This window comes from Etheostoma spectabile, chromosome 17, assembly GCF_008692095.1.
Source record: "Etheostoma spectabile isolate EspeVRDwgs_2016 chromosome 17, UIUC_Espe_1.0, whole genome shotgun sequence".
Classification (NCBI taxonomy): domain Eukaryota; kingdom Metazoa; phylum Chordata; class Actinopteri; order Perciformes; family Percidae; genus Etheostoma; species Etheostoma spectabile.
In genome coordinates, this window is record NC_045749.1 from 6,315,392 (window position 1) to 6,333,980 (window position 18,589).

At 40.2% G+C, this 18,589-nt stretch overlaps 1 protein-coding gene across 3 annotated transcripts in view; it reads left to right on the forward strand.

Moving 5' to 3' along the window:
• srbd1 (S1 RNA binding domain 1) overlaps positions 1–18,589 on the forward strand; it is a 55,531-nt gene that overhangs the window by 14,485 nt on the left and 22,457 nt on the right. For all 3 annotated transcript variants that reach the window (XM_032541348.1, XM_032541349.1, XM_032541350.1), the window contains exons 13-16: positions 393–483; positions 777–884; positions 13,237–13,328; positions 15,899–15,981. In XM_032541348.1, the coding sequence (XP_032397239.1) occupies positions 393–483; positions 777–884; positions 13,237–13,328; positions 15,899–15,981 (374 nt within the window). The remainder of the gene's footprint in view (positions 1–392; positions 484–776; positions 885–13,236; positions 13,329–15,898; positions 15,982–18,589) is intronic.

An 18,589-nucleotide genomic window follows, 5' to 3' on the forward strand; every position in this document is an offset into this window, starting at 1 on the left:
GGGTGACTGATTGTGTGGCCAAAAGTCATGCTGACAAACTTACAACAGGCAGACACAGGTATATATTGGGCGTCAGGTCTGGTGTGTGGTCACAGGTTTGGTGGTTCTTAGCTCACATGACTTCCAGTCAGAGAGCTGTCCTTTCAGATCTACACTCCTCATCTGAGGAAGCAGCTAACTGTCGGGTGCTGGACTTTTTGTGGAGGCCTAGGAAGTACAGACGTGGAATTCATAAATGATTTGATTAATTTAGGGCATTGCTGTTTTGTTGGACAGCATAAAGTGGAGAGACATTAGCTGAAAGTACATAGCTAAGTCTCTTGAACCCCCTTTTAGTCATCATAATAACATTTTACTCTCTCCCTCTGTTGTCTTCATCTCCCTGCTCTAAGGTCAGATTCTCCATACTGATGTTGTGTACCTGCATAATTCAGTCCAGCAAAAAGAAGCAGACAAACTCCGCCACCTTATGATCAAATACAGGTACTGCTGCTTGTATCTAAATAGTCATTTTAAAAGTATTTATTTTCAATTGAGTTAAATACAATTGTGTACTTGTGTAAAATTGTGTTATGTTAATGTTTTACTGCTGTAACATTCCAATCTACTGTATGTAGCAGCAGTAATAACGTAGTAGTGCCACACAATCATCTTGTCTGTTTTCTGATGTATCACTGAACATAATATTAAACGCGGAACTTGACCTCGTTTTTAGACTGTTATGGTTGTTTTCATAATCCTCATTGTTCTTCTCCTCTTCCTCCTGTTCATACTAGCTGTTCCAGGGTTGTCATTGGCAATGGGACAGCGTGTCGGGAGACCGAGTCCGTCTTCGCTGACCTCATCTCTAGGCGCTGCTTTCACCCCCTGGATGTGTCCTACTGGTAAGGTGTTTCATCCAGTTTATGCTAGAACAGACCCCAGTTACCTGTGACTCTGAGTAGAGATAAATAGGTATAGAAAATGGATGGAAGAAACCTACTGTCCAGAGGGTTGACTTCCATGGCGTAGTTTGATATTTATTCACACATTTTTTGTTATGTGTGGATACTACTTTAATATTACTCATTACATTTTGTTTATTTAAGTAAGACACATTGTATTTAATATTTCCCACAGTTTAAAACATCCTCAAGCACACCCTTCAAGAAAAAAAGTTTACTGAAAGTAAAGTGCCATTTGCAAATATTTAATGCTGGGGTTCTGTTTACTATTAAAAATAGGAGGAGAGAGGTACATATGTCCGGATGGGGAAGACAGTGGGACAAAGGGGGGTGTTACAAAGGTCCGGAATGATGATGTTAACTAAGAAACTACGGCTGCGGTATAGAAATTGGGAAAGTTAAATATGTAGAGGAGAGGAAAGGGTCTGTGAATAAAAGGAGTTAGCAATGTGAAAGAGTAAAGGACAGAGGAGGGGAGAATGTGTGGGAGTGAAAGACCTAGACACAGATGAGAGAGAGAGAGACAATTTGCAATGTGCCACTTTAAGCGAATATTGTCTATTAAAGACATATGGACTTTGTTTCACTTCGGTCCAATTAAAGAGACGTTATGCGGTCCACGTTCTATCTGTAACTAGGCCCAATCCACACTTCAGAATATAACAGCACAGAACCTTGGTCCAAGCATAATAACCACTGGCTTCTCCTGGTCTCTTTCTCTCTCTGCTGAGTTCCATGTGTGTTTGTTGACTTGAGGTTAGCATACGGACCACAGCCTAGAATGATTCTGAGCTGTGTGTGAATGTGCGTGTCTGCATAGGGGAGTTCATACACATACACACTTTAAAGGTCATACCTTTGGTGTAAAAGCCCACTTTTTTTCTTCTAAAGTTCCATTTTCTGTCTTCATGCAAGAACATAAACGGTCAAAGTGGGGCGTTTATTAAGTTATCTTTCCCCTGATTATTTTCATGACAGACTTTTTTTTTCTTCTTCTTCTGGGCAGACTTGAGCACCGCCATAGCAGCAGAATTTAACATCTTGATAAAATGTCTCTTTTGTTCATTCTTTTACTGGAGCTAATGAATGACATTTGTGCTTTTCACTAGCCTAAGAATGTTGGACTTCTGTCTTATGTGGCGTTGGCTGAACGGCCTATATCACCTGATATGATGAACTATATTTTTGCAACATGCAACACATGTGTAAATGGTCTGCCTTTGCCTTAGTATGGTTTGTGGAATAAAGGCATTTGCAAATGCATTAACTTTGGAAGAGCAGAGAGACGTTATTTTGACGTTAGCCATAGAAATATGGTTGTTTTTATCCAGATCCTATTGCCCTGGAGTCATCTGGTCTTATGCCTCGCTTTGATTTCTGTGGACCGTGACTGATGTAGGCTCTGACACATAGATATTAAAGCGGAATCTGTGTGTGTCTGTAGTAAAATATACACACGGACTGCGCTTGTTGCACTTTTCAATTTTTTATCCATCTTCTGTCTCATTCTCTTGTGACAGCCCAGTCGACAGCCCAGTCAACAGCCCACACACATTCACACACAGCCCAAATGACAATTAATTCAGACATTCTCTTTGTATAGTATACAACACCAGCTTGAAGTGGCTAATGATTCTGTGCCTTCCTTAAGGATGTAGTAGGTGTGGCACATGTCTGCTCTGCTGATAAAACTAGTAATATGTGTTTATTTGAAACTCATTATAGATATATCTGGGTGAATGTTGATAGATGATGATGGGAGGGCGGGGAAAGATGACTGGCTTCAAGGAGTGACGGTTGTTGCTAACTCTGAGGGTCTTACTCCCCTGCTGACTGACCCACAGCTGACCCTGACCTGCCATTAGGGAAACCTCATTACCACGGCTACAAAGATGATGGCAATGACGGAGAATAACCATATAGCATCCGGAACAGCAAGGGGTCTTAGTGCTTGCTGTGAATGTCCCGAGTACAATTAATTGACCCAGTTTCTGGTATATGTTGTGATGTTTTTTTTTTGTGGGTGTTTCTATATGTATGAACACTTGTCGGCTTACCCAAACAGGCTTTGATTGATAAGTGTAGAAAGTCTTTCAGGCAGCCCATGCATAGGAAGATGTCTCAGAGATGTTAGTGGACAACCACCAGCACAAACAGCAACCTTCCATTGCACAGACAAACTATTCCTGAGCTGAATGCTGCCTTATTCTACTTCAGTGTATTTACAAAGTCACTGACTCTTTCCATCTCCACCTTACCATCCATGTTTCTTTAGCTTCCCTTGTTTTTCTGCTCTCTCTTTGTGCTACTGAAAGCAGCTGTGCTCTTTAAAAGATGTATTCTGGCTCCAACAAAACTAAGCGTTTGTGTGAAATAGAGTGATTATATTTTGTCTTCATTGTGTTAATTGGCCAGGCTGGAGAACAGTTTTCATTTTATGAGGACTTTTAACATCATTACCTTGTTAGGTGGGATCAGCCATTAAAATTTGACACTGTTGTGTTGAATTATTTTTTTTGGCAGAAGTAATGTTAGAGGTATTAAATGGCTGTGGTTTAGATAAGTAATAGCCTACAAACTCTCCGATCTTCTCCTCTCCTCCTTGACAGTGCAGTAGTTCATTAAATACCACAGCCTCATTTGCACCATCTGCTTCCTGTCTCCCTGTGAGCCTTCATTGTGTCACCACCCCCACCCACCCTTTCTTCTCCAGCCGCCTGTCTCTCTCTCTGTCCTTCTGCCTCAGTGCTCAGCTGGAATGACAGCCAGAAATGGCAGCCTGCGGGACATTCTTACTTGTATGTTGTTTGTGTGTATGCAGCTTTTAGTGCCTTAGTCCTGTTTAAGTAGACTCATCGTACTTTGAGTCACCTCTTCCATAATTTTAAGGAATGTGGTCTTTTCTGAAGACAATCAAACAAGGGCCCACATTTGTCTATATTTGTGTGCATGTCTAAGTAGTGTCATTAAATGGAGGACTAGGTGTAAATGTGTATAAAAGGCTGTCCAGTTTGTGTCTCTCCATGCCATAAATCTAATATATGTTGCAGATAGTGATCAAATTATTGGGAATATTTCTTTTTTTTGGTAACAGAGACATTGATAGACATTAACTATGCATTTAAAGCAGATCTGCAACTAACAAGTGTTCTCATAATCAATTCATGTCATATTTTGGTCTGTTTTATTTTTTCAACAGATTAACCCTAAAACCCCCCAAATATTCAGTAGATAAAAGTGTCAAATCCTCACAGTTGGGAAGCTTCAAGTCAAAAATATTTGACAATACACAATTACTTGATTATTAAAATGCTTGGCGATGAATTTTCTGATGATCGAGTTATCGCTTTCTTGGTTAATTATTGTCTCAGCACTAATTTACAGCTGATGTAAATATGTTCTAAACATATTTTTGACAATATAATTCTAAACAAAGGTCTACTTATAAGGGTTTTGCTAAAGCTTTCAACTGCATCTCTGGTTGCCATTTGCTCTGTCCACTGTGGAAAACCTTCAGAAAAAAACTCATGAATGAACCAAATACGTAAGATTTTTACATTCAAATGGGTGAGTATAAGAACTGTATCCACAACATAGTGTGAAATCTTTTCAGCTGGATTACATGTAGTCCTTTATCTCCCTTTAATGTTGTTTTGCCAAGTGTGAAATAAATCACCAGATTCAACTTTTCATGCCCCGATTAGATCATATACAACAAAGTAACCATACATGATTAAGCTTGAACAATGCCTTCATGAATGGCCAGCCTCCTGCAGGACGTTATACAGCATGAGGTATTATTTAGCTGACACGGTTTGTCTGTCTGTGATGGCCCCCACTGAATGCACATCAGGTTATTTGCCACACAGCTGTGTCCTGCTGGACGTCAGTTTGTGACATCAGTTTAGGAAACAAAATCCACATTTCTGACTAAAATCGGTTGTAGGTGTCTTATCACTCAGTGTGTTTGTGTATGTGTGTGTGAAGTATGTGCAAATATGTGTCTGTTCTGATTATTATTACTCCCTGGTCATTGTCATCAACACCTGCTCATGGCTAGCCCACTGCCGTTTGTGTCTTTCTTTCTTTCTTTCTTTCTTTCTTTCTTTCTGGCTCCTTGACAGGCCAGTGCAGCATGACCTTGTCTGCCACTGTGCTTTAGCCCTGCCCGGTAGAGCATGCAGGCTTTGTCAAAACTCATAAAAGTGCTCAATACCGGCCAGACAGATGTCTGCGCAGGCGTGCATGTGGGGTTGGCAGTGTTTTTCTTGATGACGCGCAGTGGTCTCTGTCACCCTCGTCAGCTGGTGTTTCTGGGTTTTTGTGCAAGGAGCTGATTGGTAAGAAAGGCACATGCACACACCTACTACTGTGAGTTTTGATCTATCAACACTCAAGATGTAACTCCTGTAGTGTTACATATTGTAGCAGCACACCGAGGTTGACCTGTCATCGGCTCCAATCTCTTTCCTGCCATCTTCTCAAATCACCGTACAGACAACATCCCTGAAATGGGTTGGGTTCACATTTATCTGCGGTTAAAAAAGCCTTTTCACAGTTACACAAACAGAATTTAAAAAGGTTGACATCCTTTTTCAACTACTGTACTTTACAAAGCAAACCTGTTCTTGGCAAGTATTTGCATAATCCATATGTTCTAATCTCTAAAGGTTGATGTTTGTGGCTTAATGGTTGAAGCTAATTTTTATGCTTAATTGGACTGAGTTGTATATGTAAGAAGAAAAAAAAGAAATGAAACCAGAAAGTGTTACTAATATGTTTTTGTCTGAAGCACTTTAGCTTGTTCAACTAAACTTGAACTTTGTTTGCTTTTACAATGTTGAATGATTGAACTATAATATATATTTAATATATGTGTGTTTCGGGCCGTATGCATGAATAATGAGAAGCTGACAGTGTTTGGCAGATGTTAATGATATCAGAGGGCAGAATATGTGGAGTAAGGTCAGCAAGATCGTTGGGCAGTGGTGATGATGACATGCACACACAAAACACAGCTAGAGGGAGAAAAAAACTACATTCAATTTGTTGACCACTATCTCTAAGATTACCCTCTTACTCTTTTTCATAAACAGACACATCCCTGTCCATGTTTGCCTTGAATGAATTACAATGTATTTATATGAAATTAGTCACATTTGAAATGAACTATGTGACATTACACAGTCTGTTATAATTTGCTGTGTTATAAAGAAACTATTTTTGTTTAACATTCTGTACTGTCAGTTAATTTAAACTAGTTTCTCACAAGTAGCCAGGCCTGATGTTACACTCTGTGGCGGATATGAGTAGTAGGCCATCTCTTTCTAGTGGTGGTCATCGTTCTCTCCTTGACTGGCTCATACTTAGAGTTGTCCAAGAGCAGTACAAGCAGTCACAGCAAGAAACATACTCAAATAGGCAAACAGTGTACGGCTGCACTGACACACAGACATGCCTAATGATCTAGAGGGCAAGACCTTGACCGTCTTGCCCTCCAGCTCACTCCTGGTGGGATGAGATCATTATTACTGGCTTGCTGATGGACCTGGAGGACAGTGGTGTAGACTGTATTTATGACTGTGTGTGTGTATCCCCTGTCATGTCCTGTGTCCAGGCATGCTCCCAGGGCCAGGCTGAGTGAGTGATGAACATACAGTGGCAGAAGCAGCGATGACTGAGTGAGATGCAGGCACTCTGGCTTTATTGAAGGTTTGACGCTTGCATAGAAGGAGGAGCAGGGGGACAGATGGATTTAGAGGCATGGACAGACCACAACCTGGCTGTGGGGTGTATCTTTATTTCAGGGAAGGAAAATTGACCCATGGGTACTTGAAAAGGTTGCATCTTAGACTTAATACAGGATGGATAGGGGAAGTCACATATAAACATTTAGGAAAAGTAAAATGTACTGGAAGAGTATAGTAAAAATACAGATTCTACCAAAATACTAAATTGTATTTGTTTTTCCTATTTGAGCAAGACTTGTATGTCACAATGGAGCTCTATAATCTTTTGTGCAACCATGAAAATATTTTTTTTTATATGTATTCATTTGGTGAACAGCAAAAGAAGGAGTTCCTAAAAATAGATGAGTTGATGGATACATTTCTTTAGTTTTCTCAAGTCTCTGTTTGACCACTCTTTCAGTCACAAAATGTGATGCGTCTGTCTGAGGTAACTAAGCATTTATTGGCAGGTGGAGAGTTTGCTGGATGGAATTACAGTTGGAGATGGATAAAGGGCACGGAGCTGAACCCTTAGTGTCTTTTTCACAGAGGAACCACATTGCTTTGGAGGTGGAAACTAAAAAGGCAGGATGACATATGAAGTACAAGAGTTGTGGATGAGGGATTGGACATCCCTCAAAATGAGTTTTCACAAAATTGAAATGTAATAGAATGTTATTTAGATTGTAGACTGAACGTTAGGGAGCTTTTATACCTAAGCAGTTTTGTCCATTTTAACCAAACCCCTGGAGCGTTTTGTGGGATAGTCCGGTTTGTTTGGGGTGGTGTGAAAGCCCATTCAAATGCTGGTGTGGGCCAACAACCAAACTTGGATGGAACAGAGATCTCGGTTTGCGACCATACATTGCTCCTCATCTGTGTGACAACACATCATAATCTCTCTCTTATCAGGGCCCGCCCTCTTGATTACACTCTGTCTTGTCAGCTGATTCTATCTTCTTCTAAAACATAAGAAACACTAAAGCAAAACCACAAAACCCAAGATGTTATTAATTTATAGGTGGCTCCATTATTTCTAAGAACACAAAGTGTTGACGAGTTTCACTCTGATATTCTTTCCAAACAAGCGACCGTGTTGACCGTATAACTAACACCAAGTATACCTAACTATATGTGTGAAAGCGTACTAGGCCTAAACAATTAATCGTTATAAAATTGTGATCTTAATTCACCCTGTTCACGATTTATTTTTAAATCATATTATTAAAATATTTTTTATTAGTTTGATTCTCATTTAATTTTATGAGCCGACTGCATCACAAACGCTACCATTTCTGTGAGTTTCTATTGTTTCCAAAACAAATCATTTTTTGGTACGGCCAGTTTGTTTTGTTTTGTCATGAATCATATGTGCAATAAACATTACACTTCGTGAGAAAAAATCGTGGCAGAGAATCGTGATATCAACTCTAAGCTAAAAAAAATCATGATTCATATTTTCCCCCAAATTGTGCAGGCTTACACAGGACGATTAACTAGTTAACTGGTGATTTGGAAAGTGAAAAAAAATGGTAGAGAGCAGTGTGATGTGCTTCTGCTTCTAATTGTTGCTCCCAAGAAGCTGTGAAATATTTTCCTGTGTGTCTAGTTTGGTGTGTGTGCTTCTCCTTCCTCACTTTTACCCACCAAACGGGGACTGTTCAGTCTAAAGGGCATGCAAGGCTGTGGCATCTGTGTCTTGACAACTGCACTTTCCTTTATTGCCCTTTTCTTTTTCCCAACTTTCTTTATTTTTTGTTCCTTCATTTTTTACTTTATTCCCTTCTGCTCTCCAGCCATCCTTTGTTCTAACCCTCCAACCCGCTTGGTATAATTATTATAATATATAACAAGCATAACCAGCTTTGATGCGTCATAAGTAGAGAAGAGGCGTCCGGCTAAGGACCTTTGGCATTTGCAGGTGGTGGTCAGTGAATATCTGCCAGCCTTATCCATATCACCCACAGCACCCATTCTCCTCCCACCATGCCACACTGGTGGTCAGCCTCTGTCCCTTCCTCTTTCCCTCCTTCCACCCGCCCTCCATGCTATCCTCCCCTAGGGTTTTAGTGTTCCCTGCGATAGTCTTGCGTGTGACGAACATGTGTGATGAGTCTGTGTGACATGCCATGTGTGTATTTGTGATTTGGTGTGTGTGTGTTTGTGTGTGCACGCATATGCTGATGTGTATGCTTTTGTGCGTGACACAAGTGCAAGCCTTTCCTGCTACCAGATTGACGTGAGTGTCTGTGAGGCTTTGCTCTTTTCAGACGTGCCTCATAGTGGCAGTTGGAGTTTATGTTTGTGTGTGTGTGGGTGTGCTTGCCTGCCTTCTAGCGCCACGCTAGAGACTGACGGCCCCTGACACCTGCCATTTGGACGCTTTTCTCTGTGAAAAATGTCATCGTCTTCAGACCCGACGCGTGTCCGTGTGTGTGTGTCCGTGTGTCCGTGTGTGTGTGTGTGTGTGTGTGTGCGTGTGCGTGTGTGCGCGTGCGTGCATATGTGTGTGTGTATATGTCTGAGCGAGAGAGAAAGATGGTGCGTCCCTCAATTTGTCTCCCTGAGGTCAAGCTTTGCAGCTGACTGAACAATGGACCCAAGCTGTTTGAGCAGCCAGGACAGAGAAACTTATGTGTCAGTGTTTCTTTGTATGAATTTATTTTGTGCTGGTAATGTATGACATCACAGCACCTTCTAAGGCAGTAAAATAAGGCCAATCCAAGTATCTTGAACACCAACTGAGTTGTCGACAAAGAAAGTGACAGATTGAGCCATTATAGTATGACACTATATAGGTGTGTGTGTGTATGCAATCCTCACTTTTCAGACTTGAAAGCTATATAGAAGTTTGTACAATCTACCATTAGATTGCTATAAATCAATTCCAACTAGGCTTCTCAATGCCTTAATGGTTCTGCAGTTTACTTTTAAATGAAATGTTTTATCTGATGGCATGCTTATTTTTTATTAGCCCTGGAATCAACTCAATCAATTAAACATCTACAAAGTCAGTCAATTTGGATCAAGGTACTTCACATCCATATTACAAGCATGAGGTTTTGGACCTTTGAAGAATCTTCTAGGGCCACATATTGTTTGTGTCCATGTTTCTAGAGTTCTTCGACGTACAGCAATTTTCTTAAACCAAACATCAATCTTACATTCTTTTTCATGCAGCTTTCCTTCTCCCCCTTCTCTGTTCAACTTTTTGTCCTGTGTATCAAATTAGTTGATGATATTATTACCCCTCTTTTCTGACTGATCTGATGAGCTGTTTTTAATGTAGATTAGGGCTGTGTGAGCCAGGAGGCTGTAATGAGGTATCAAAGTGTGTATCCATCTCTTTCAATGTTAGGTTTCTTGTGGGGCAGCGGGGGGCCAGTCATGTTGTGTGTTTGTGTGAGTGTGTGTGTTTGTGTCAGGCCCAAGGGTTTGTCTCAGAGACGACCAGTAGGGGAACAGATAGGGGAGCCAGTTGGTGACTTTGCCCCAGGATGGGACAGGGCTGGCCTGTGTTTATGTGTGTGTATACAATTGAGAAAGCGAAAGAGTGCGAATAAATGACAACCCTACAGGGCCACCAAGTCATCGCTTTACACCAAGAGGCGATCTTTGACTTTGTGTCTCTGACTGTGTGTGTGTGTGTGTGTGTGTGTGTGTGCACGCGCTTCGACCATCCACCCACTTAGGCCATAGAGCTGGGGAGCAGACAACCTTCTGTTGGCTGCCAGGATGATGCCCTGACTATGGCGACTGCCATGGAGGCCATGGCGATAAGGGCTCAGAGCTGTATCCATGACAGTGCTGTTACCCAGCTGGCCCAGTGGCTGCCTTAATTAAGTTAGACATGATAGGGGCCAGTGGCTTTCTTTTCCTTCCTCTCCATATGTTCTTGTTTTCTAGTTTTCTGTGTTCTTAATGTTATCTTTTCACTTTTTTATACTTTTGCCAGCCCCATCACTCTTTTTGTCATTCTGTCTCTTTCTTTTTAGAATTTAAAGGCGTGTCTCTCTCTATTGTTATACTCTGTTTAAAGAGAGAGAGAGAGAGAGAGAGAGAGAGAGAGAGAGCTGCATGAGATTTCGGTAGAGTTGATATTTTTAAATTATGTTTATACTCTTATGTCTTACACGTTGTGCGTGTGAGAGAAACTGTGTTTGTGTGTGTGTCATACTGTCTTTGTGGGTTTGAGTGTCTGACTGATTGTGTGTGTGTGTGTGTGACACACTGTGTGTGTGTGTGTGAGACTGACTGACTGTGTGTGTCAGGTTAATGACCAGTTCTTTTTTGACCTCCTTGAAGGTCATGTGCCACTGCTCGTTAGCAGTGTCACCATGGCGATATGTCAGCTGTCAGCACGATGGATGAGGAGCTGACAAAAAAGAACAGTGAGGCGGAGGAAAGAATGAATAGATAAGGGAAAAAGAGGGAGGGCGGACAAGTTAATTTAAATGTGATTCCCATCAGAAGGCCTCTGCCACGCCTCATTAACAAGATACTTGGAATTGGCAAGGTTGTTGTGGCAAAATCCAGGCCTCTAGGAGTGTGTGTGTGTGTGTGTGTGTGTGTGTGTGTGTGTGTGTGTGTGTGTGTGTGTGTGTGTGTGTGTGTGTGTGTGTGTGTGTGTGTGTGTGTGTGTGTGTGTGTGTGTGTGTGTGTGTGTGTAAGGCCTCATTCTGACTTGTGGACATTGATTGGGGAGGTGCTGACCCCTTCCTCATATTGGTCATCTCTGAGGAAAAAGCCCCCCTTTTTTCCTCCAATCATCCCACTCTCTCCATCCAGCCGAGAGAATAGGATGGGTAAACAAAATGACAGCTTCAGTTGTATGTCGGTAGCATTAACACGGGTATCGGTGGCTTTGTTGTACCACCACCATGTCTGTGTGGTGATGGATGATAAGCGGCCTACTTTAGACTGTATACATTAACATGGGAACTAGTATAATTTGTTGCTATGTAAACCAAATGTTGCCATGTAGAATCAGTTAATTTTCACTGTCGACATCTACATGTTAAAAATCACAATAATACAGAAATTGGCACATGAACAGCTTAATTTCAGATTAATTAATCTTTGCAAGTTCATTTATGAGTTACTTATATGAAATATGACTAAGGGTGTTTTTGTTAAGTTGTCTTGAAGTCTTATGTAATAAGTGCTTTTATATACATAATATTTAAATTAATGAATTATATGGCATTGAAATGTTCATGAAACAATAAGGAATGCAAAACATATTTATTAGGTGTCACTCTTGCAAACCCTAATTCACCATTTCACTGTGTCAAATGAAAGCTGACAGAGACAACCAATGACTGAACTTAATTAAACTTGTCCCTCTTTTTGTTTTTATATCTTTGACAATTGACTAAAATATGGCTTTGTCTCTAAAGATATATTCTGTTTGGAATTGTATTGGTCTATTTTGTGTTCGGTTCTACACAGGAATGAACAACTTGATTTCTAAACATTGATTTCTACACAGTCACATTTGTTTTCTAATAATTTTCAATCTCTCATGACTGTAATATTTATTTAGACATTGACAAATAGCAGTACAGCCCAACACCTCTAGATGGCAGTAGTGTCACATAAACTGCCTGTACACTGCAGAGGTCTGCTAACTCAATGCCCTTTACTCAGTCAAACTTCATACACCCTGTTATTCAAATGTCAGTTGTTTCAATGTGAAAAGGTGGTCATACTCAAGACAGTATTCACAAAAATAGATAATTGCGAATCTAATACTTACTTAAAGTTAAGGCCATTCTTCATGGACAAATAATCTCACTCAATTATTATAATCACAAGTTGACCTGTTCTGAATTCTGAATATGTTTAGTATTCATAGTTATACACTTAGCCAAAGGCTCATATGTGCAATCGGGAAGCATGGGGTTTTTAACACCTGCTTGAAGTACATTTGAAAGATTGTAATTGTGCAATCTATATATATAGTGCATGTTATGTACTGCTCCAAACAGCTCTATAGAAGTCCAGCCTTTACTTCCAGGATGAACGTGCGTCACTTTGTAACACGTTATAGTGCTTGCCTAGCTGCTAGCGTGGCGCACCTCATACTCTGCTTCTGATTGGCTTGTAGTCCTTACCTTGCTTCTGCGCATGTGCAACTCCCAACACTGATGGAACAGAAGTTAAATGCCTCACTCAGTAGCTAAAAGAATGAGCTCAACACACAGGGTGAAAAAAGGAGCTGCAGTAATATGCAGTACAACATAAATATTTATTTTTGTTTTTATTTTTTTTGTTTTTTTTTTGTAAATCTATTCAGATATAACCTTGAAATACAATTATGAACTTGAAAATGAGCATAATATGATCACTTTAAGGGTGGACTACTAGTGATGATGCTATATTTGCCATCAAGCTTTGACTACAGTGATTTACCTTAATAGCCTTGCCATTATGTATTTCAAGCTATAATAACTCCTCTCTATGTGTCCTCACTGGCCAATCTGCCTTATTTCCTCCCATCATCTCCCCCTTTTTCCTCTTTCTCTCACTCTGACATTTTTTCCTTCCTTTTCTTTCCCCAGTATAACCAATGAGGCAGGAGCATCTATCTACAGTGTGAGTCCTGAGGCGGTCAAAGAGATGCCAGACATGGACCCAAACCTTAGGAGTGCAGGTATGCTTGCTAAGCAACCAGGCTGGTCTTGTTTTGCCAAACTGTGTGATATTCTTGGTCATGCTTTGAATGGGCCCTTGTCTGTTGTAAAATAACTAGTGTTGTGGAAGACACCGTGCATAGGGCTGCAACTAATGATTGTTTTGATTTTTGAGTAAGCTGTTGCATAGCTTCTTGATTCCTTGTCAAAAAAATGCCAGAAAATAGTGGAAAGTGCAATCTGAATTTCCCAGAGCCGAAAGTGACCTATTAAAATATTTTTTTTTGTCCAACCAGCAATCAAAACCCAAGATAATGACTTTGTAATAATAAGAACCGTTAGTCACTTGACTAATCACTTCACAAAGACAAAAACAATCACAAAATGATTTAAGCTGTAATTGTGAATTGCGTACCACAGTATGCATACTCAAGTGTTTGGAATAACTTTTAACATTCGAGATTGTTGGCCTTACTTACTTACTTACTTACTTACTTACTTACTTACTTACTTACTTACTTACTAACTAACAACTAACTGTTTTTTACACTGACAATCACAATTTAGTGTATAATGTCAGCAGTTATCTACATTTCATGCAGTATTGTCACATTTTAGTGAATGGCTGGCATTGCTATTAGGCTGTTGTAATGTATGTCTTTCTTTTGCCTCTCTTGCTCTTTCTTTCACTTGTCACCTCTTCCTCACTCCACATACTACATCATTGAAAACACTGCAGAATAAAAAAGAATTGCACAGAGTTTTGGAGAACAAATGTTTCCAGCAGACTTCCTCTATAAAAGACATAAATCAAGTGAGGCTGGATTATTCCTCACTAGTTTCCTGTGGTCAGCAGCACTGAGAGCCATACTTATACCCCTAATGAAAGCCATGAGAAACTCTACAGCATTTCACTTTGAATAGGCATGAAAAGATGGTGTGCTGAGCCAGGTCACTATGGTTATAATGTGGGATCTGGCGACTTCGTGTTTGCGTGTGTGTCTGTTTTATATATGTGTTTCAGCCTTTGTCTATGTGAGTGGCGATGTAACATAATATATAGGTAATTGTAAGTTATAGGCACCTTTCATCTGTCCTCCCTGTTGTTGGGAGATCTAGCGACACCTAGTGGGGATAGGCAACAAATCAACCATTCTCCAAGAGGAGTGCTATTGTGTTCATCTTATTTCTCTACTCCTCTCTTCAATCTGAGCCAGAGTAAGAGATAAATCATGATTGACCACAAAGTAAAATTGATTGAGAGTACAGATACCTTTTCCTGGACCATTGTCACTCTTTCATTGCGTGTTGCAGGTGGTCCTCGCTGCATCTCCTCAAAGGTTTAGCTATTTTGATGTGACTTTTTTCACCTCATGCAACAAAAACTGTGCATCCACATCCAAACAGTTGTCCTGCTGCATGCCACATTCTTCCAGTTCTATTGAGTGATGTGTCCATCCATTTTTTGTAGTACTGTGGCTCCTAAAGGGCTGAAAACGTATGCCGGACTCCGATTTACAAATCGTTTTGTCTGAGAGAGAGAGAGGTGCACTGAGCAAGGCCAGGGTTGAAACTCCATCCTGTCTAAATATTATCTCAGGCAGCAGCCTCATACCGCAGCCAGAGGAGAGAGAGGAGAGACATTGATTCCAGACATACTCCCTCTTTTGCATCCCATCCCTCTCTTTTGCTTTCTCTCTATTCCACCTCAAAGATCTAAGTCTGATGTGCCTCATGCATCAAACTACATTGCTGTCCACTGAAGTTAACAAACAGCTTCCTGTTATTTTTGATTCATCGTTAAGTGTGTTTTAGCCTAAATTTTGATTTCTATTACTTGAAAGAACTCAAACCATTAAGGACATTAAATACCTTAAGATAAGCACTTTCCTTTGTCTTTTACAGGGATAATAATGTGAACAGTTACAGTATGTGGTTGGGTTATTCGCTCCCTCTCTCTCTGTGTTTTTTTGGGGGGGTGATGTCATATATTATGGTGTGTATATGACTAAGGTTGTTTGTAATTTTTCTCCTTGTCATTGGGCCCTGGCAGCATAAACATGGAAAAGACATTTGGTCTCATGTGCAGCAGCCGGCTGAGGCCTTACAGACTCCATCTTTTAAAAAAACAACAACCCTACTTTGGTTGATATAGCTGTTTGTGTTTATTTGTGTGCTACATTTGGCTTTGTGTGATAGTGCATGTAAGGTCGGATTTAAATTAGAGATTTTAAAGGTTCAGGGCTACAGCATCTATCAGGAAGCTAAATGACAGGTGCCAAGAATCCATTTGAAAAAAACAGCTTTAATTATTATTATGGGGTGGAGGAATGGCAATTAGGTTTGGCCTGCCCTCAGGCCAGCACTGTAATATGCAGACAATTTGCATATTCAGTAATTATGAATAAAATGGATTTGCATATTTAATAACTGTGGTTCAGATAGCAAGTTCATAAAAAAACACAAACCAAAGACTCTCATGAGGCGCACAATAACATTTGTTTCTGTGTGTGTGTGTGTGTGTGTGTGTGTGTGTGTGTGTGTGTGTGTGTGTGTGTGTGTGTGTGTGTGTGTGTGTGTGTGTTGACAGTGTCCATTGGAAGACGTGTCCAAGATCCACTGGCTGAGCTTGTGAAGATTGATCCTAAACACATAGGCATTGGAACATACCAGGTAAGTGTGTTTTCTGTTGAGATCCTCCTTGCGAGCTTCTTGTCCCCGGGCAGTGGGACATCTGCTGTGAGTTAGACTGAAGTAAAGAGCAGAGTAGACGTGTGTGTCTGTGTGTGAGGATGTTGGGGTAAAAGTGCATTAACAAGAAACCATGATTGAACACACATGTGTATTGTTATAGCACTGTCCGCTATAGCACTGTTGCTTATTTGCGATAAAACAACAAACGCGCAAAGATGGGCCTCAGGTATTTTTAATTTTTCCCTTTTATTCTCTTTATTTATTTAACCAGTATGATCCCTTCAAAAGAGTCCTGACCAAAAGGGCAGCATAATTATGTTTCAAACATGAACCAACACAACCAACATTCACAGAAGGAATAAGAGTAAGGAAGGGAGGGGAACATAAAAGCCGTTTAAACACATTATAACAACAATATGTCTCAACAACTAGTAAACTAAATGTTAAACAGTTGTGTTTAAAAACATGGAATGTGGCTGGCACACACTTTTATCATAAGCAGTATGTATCGTACAGTATGCTCTGGTCTGCTGTTAATTTGTCTAGTTTCATTCAGATATCTTGCAGAGTTTAGAGGTGACTTTTGTATTTCAGGCAAAAGAAAGCAAAGTTTGAACTTAGAAGGACTGTGAGTGAGGGGTTGAAGATGTGACAGAACAAATGAGCGGCTTAAAACAGGTTGAGAGAAGAGAGGCAAGGAAGTAGATAAACTTGGCTGAGGCCTGTGTCAACAGATGATGCTAAGGGTGACAGCTAATTCAATTAATGGAGATCAGGCATGACATATGTTTGGACATTTGTTTTTGCTTGTGTGCTCCATGTCTATATGTGTTCAAGTGTGTGTGCAGATGAAACCGTTAGCTCAATGTTGATTTTGTTCTGTGTGTGTGTGTGTGTGTGTGTGTGTGTGTGTGTGTGTGTGTGTGTGTGTGTGTGTGTGTGTGTGTGTGTGTGTGTGTGTGTGTGTGTGTGTGTGTGTGTGTGTGTGTGTGTGAAGACAGCCATTATGTATTTATGCCTACTAGGTACACCAGCTATTAATGCAGTTTTTATTTCCATATACAGTAGTTTGTGGGGAAAACAGGGATGAGAGGATGAATCTAGGAAATAAACAAAAAGGATTAGAAAGAAGAAGGCAAGTAGAATAAGGTCAAATTGGCAGCTTTACATGAGACAACTAATACTGAGGAATGCACTGCAGTGGTTACTGCATCCAGATGTTACATCTTGCAAATCATACTTTTTATTTAAAAGACAGGAGCATCAAGAGATGGATAGACGAGTGATTCATCAGCAGTCACTTTACAAATGTAGTGTCAAATTGGATGAACTCCTGTAGGCTGCAACAAATGATAATTTTCTTAAGTGATTCATCTGTTGATTTCTGGGATTATTCATTTAGTTTGTAAAATGTCCAACAATAGTAAAATGCTCGATGATGATCTAAAACTAAAAAAACCAGCACATCTTCAGATTTCAGAACCTAGAATCAGAATGTTTGGATTTTTGTTTGATAAGTAGCAATGAACAATACATTATCAAAATTACTAGCTATTGAGCTAATTCCGCAACACTCAATGACTGTCCATTGTCCCTGTTAAATAAACAAATCATTTCAGTAAAGTGTTCAGTCAGTCTTTCTTGGGTTTGTGGGGGAGACCTATGCATCAGGATTATTGAGAGGATGCTCCTGTACACTAAGCCAATTATGTAGCAGCATATGGTTGAGATGTATTTATACCTTCCTCAATGTCAAAATGTAAAAAAAAAGTTGTACCGCAGTAAGCAAGAAATTCCCATGGTATACTGCAACCCCTTTACGAGAGTAGCGTAAGTTAGAGCAAGAATGGCAGGGTAGTCAGTGCACGTAAGGTTGCGCAAGGAGAGCTAGCTAGTGCCACTCTGAGTAAAAGAAAGAGGAAAAATAGTTAGCAAAGTTGATGTAAAGTAAGTTAAAAGTGAACAATAAAACAACAAGCTAGAGTTTCTCAAGACACGGTGGCTTTATCTGTTGTCAATACTGCCAGTAAAGTGAATGGCGTTACCCCCCAAAAAACTTGGCTTAAACCTCACAACATACAGTGGTGTGAAAAAGTGTTTGCCCCCTTCCTCATTTCCTGTTCCTTTGCATGTTTGTCACACTTAAGTGTTTCGGAACATCAAACCAATTTAAACAATAGTCAAGGACAACACAAGTAAACACAAAATGCAATTTGTAAATGAAGGTGTTTATTATTAAAGGTGAAAAAAAATAAAACATACTTGTTAAAACATACTATAACTGTGGTTGTCCACACCTGAGTTCAATTTCCTCCTAGCCCACCCAGGCCTGATTATGCCACACCTGTTCACAATCAAGCATCACTTAAATAAGAGCTGTTTGACACAGTAAGGTCCACCAGAAGATCCTAAAAAGCTACACATCATGCCGAGACCCAAGAAATTCAGGACAATTGAGAAAGAAAGTAATTGAGATCTATCAGTCTGGAAAGGTTTATAAAGCCATTTCCAAAGCTTTGGGATCCAGCGAACCACAGTGAGAGCCGTTATCCACAAATGGCGAAACATGGAACAGTGGTGAACCTTC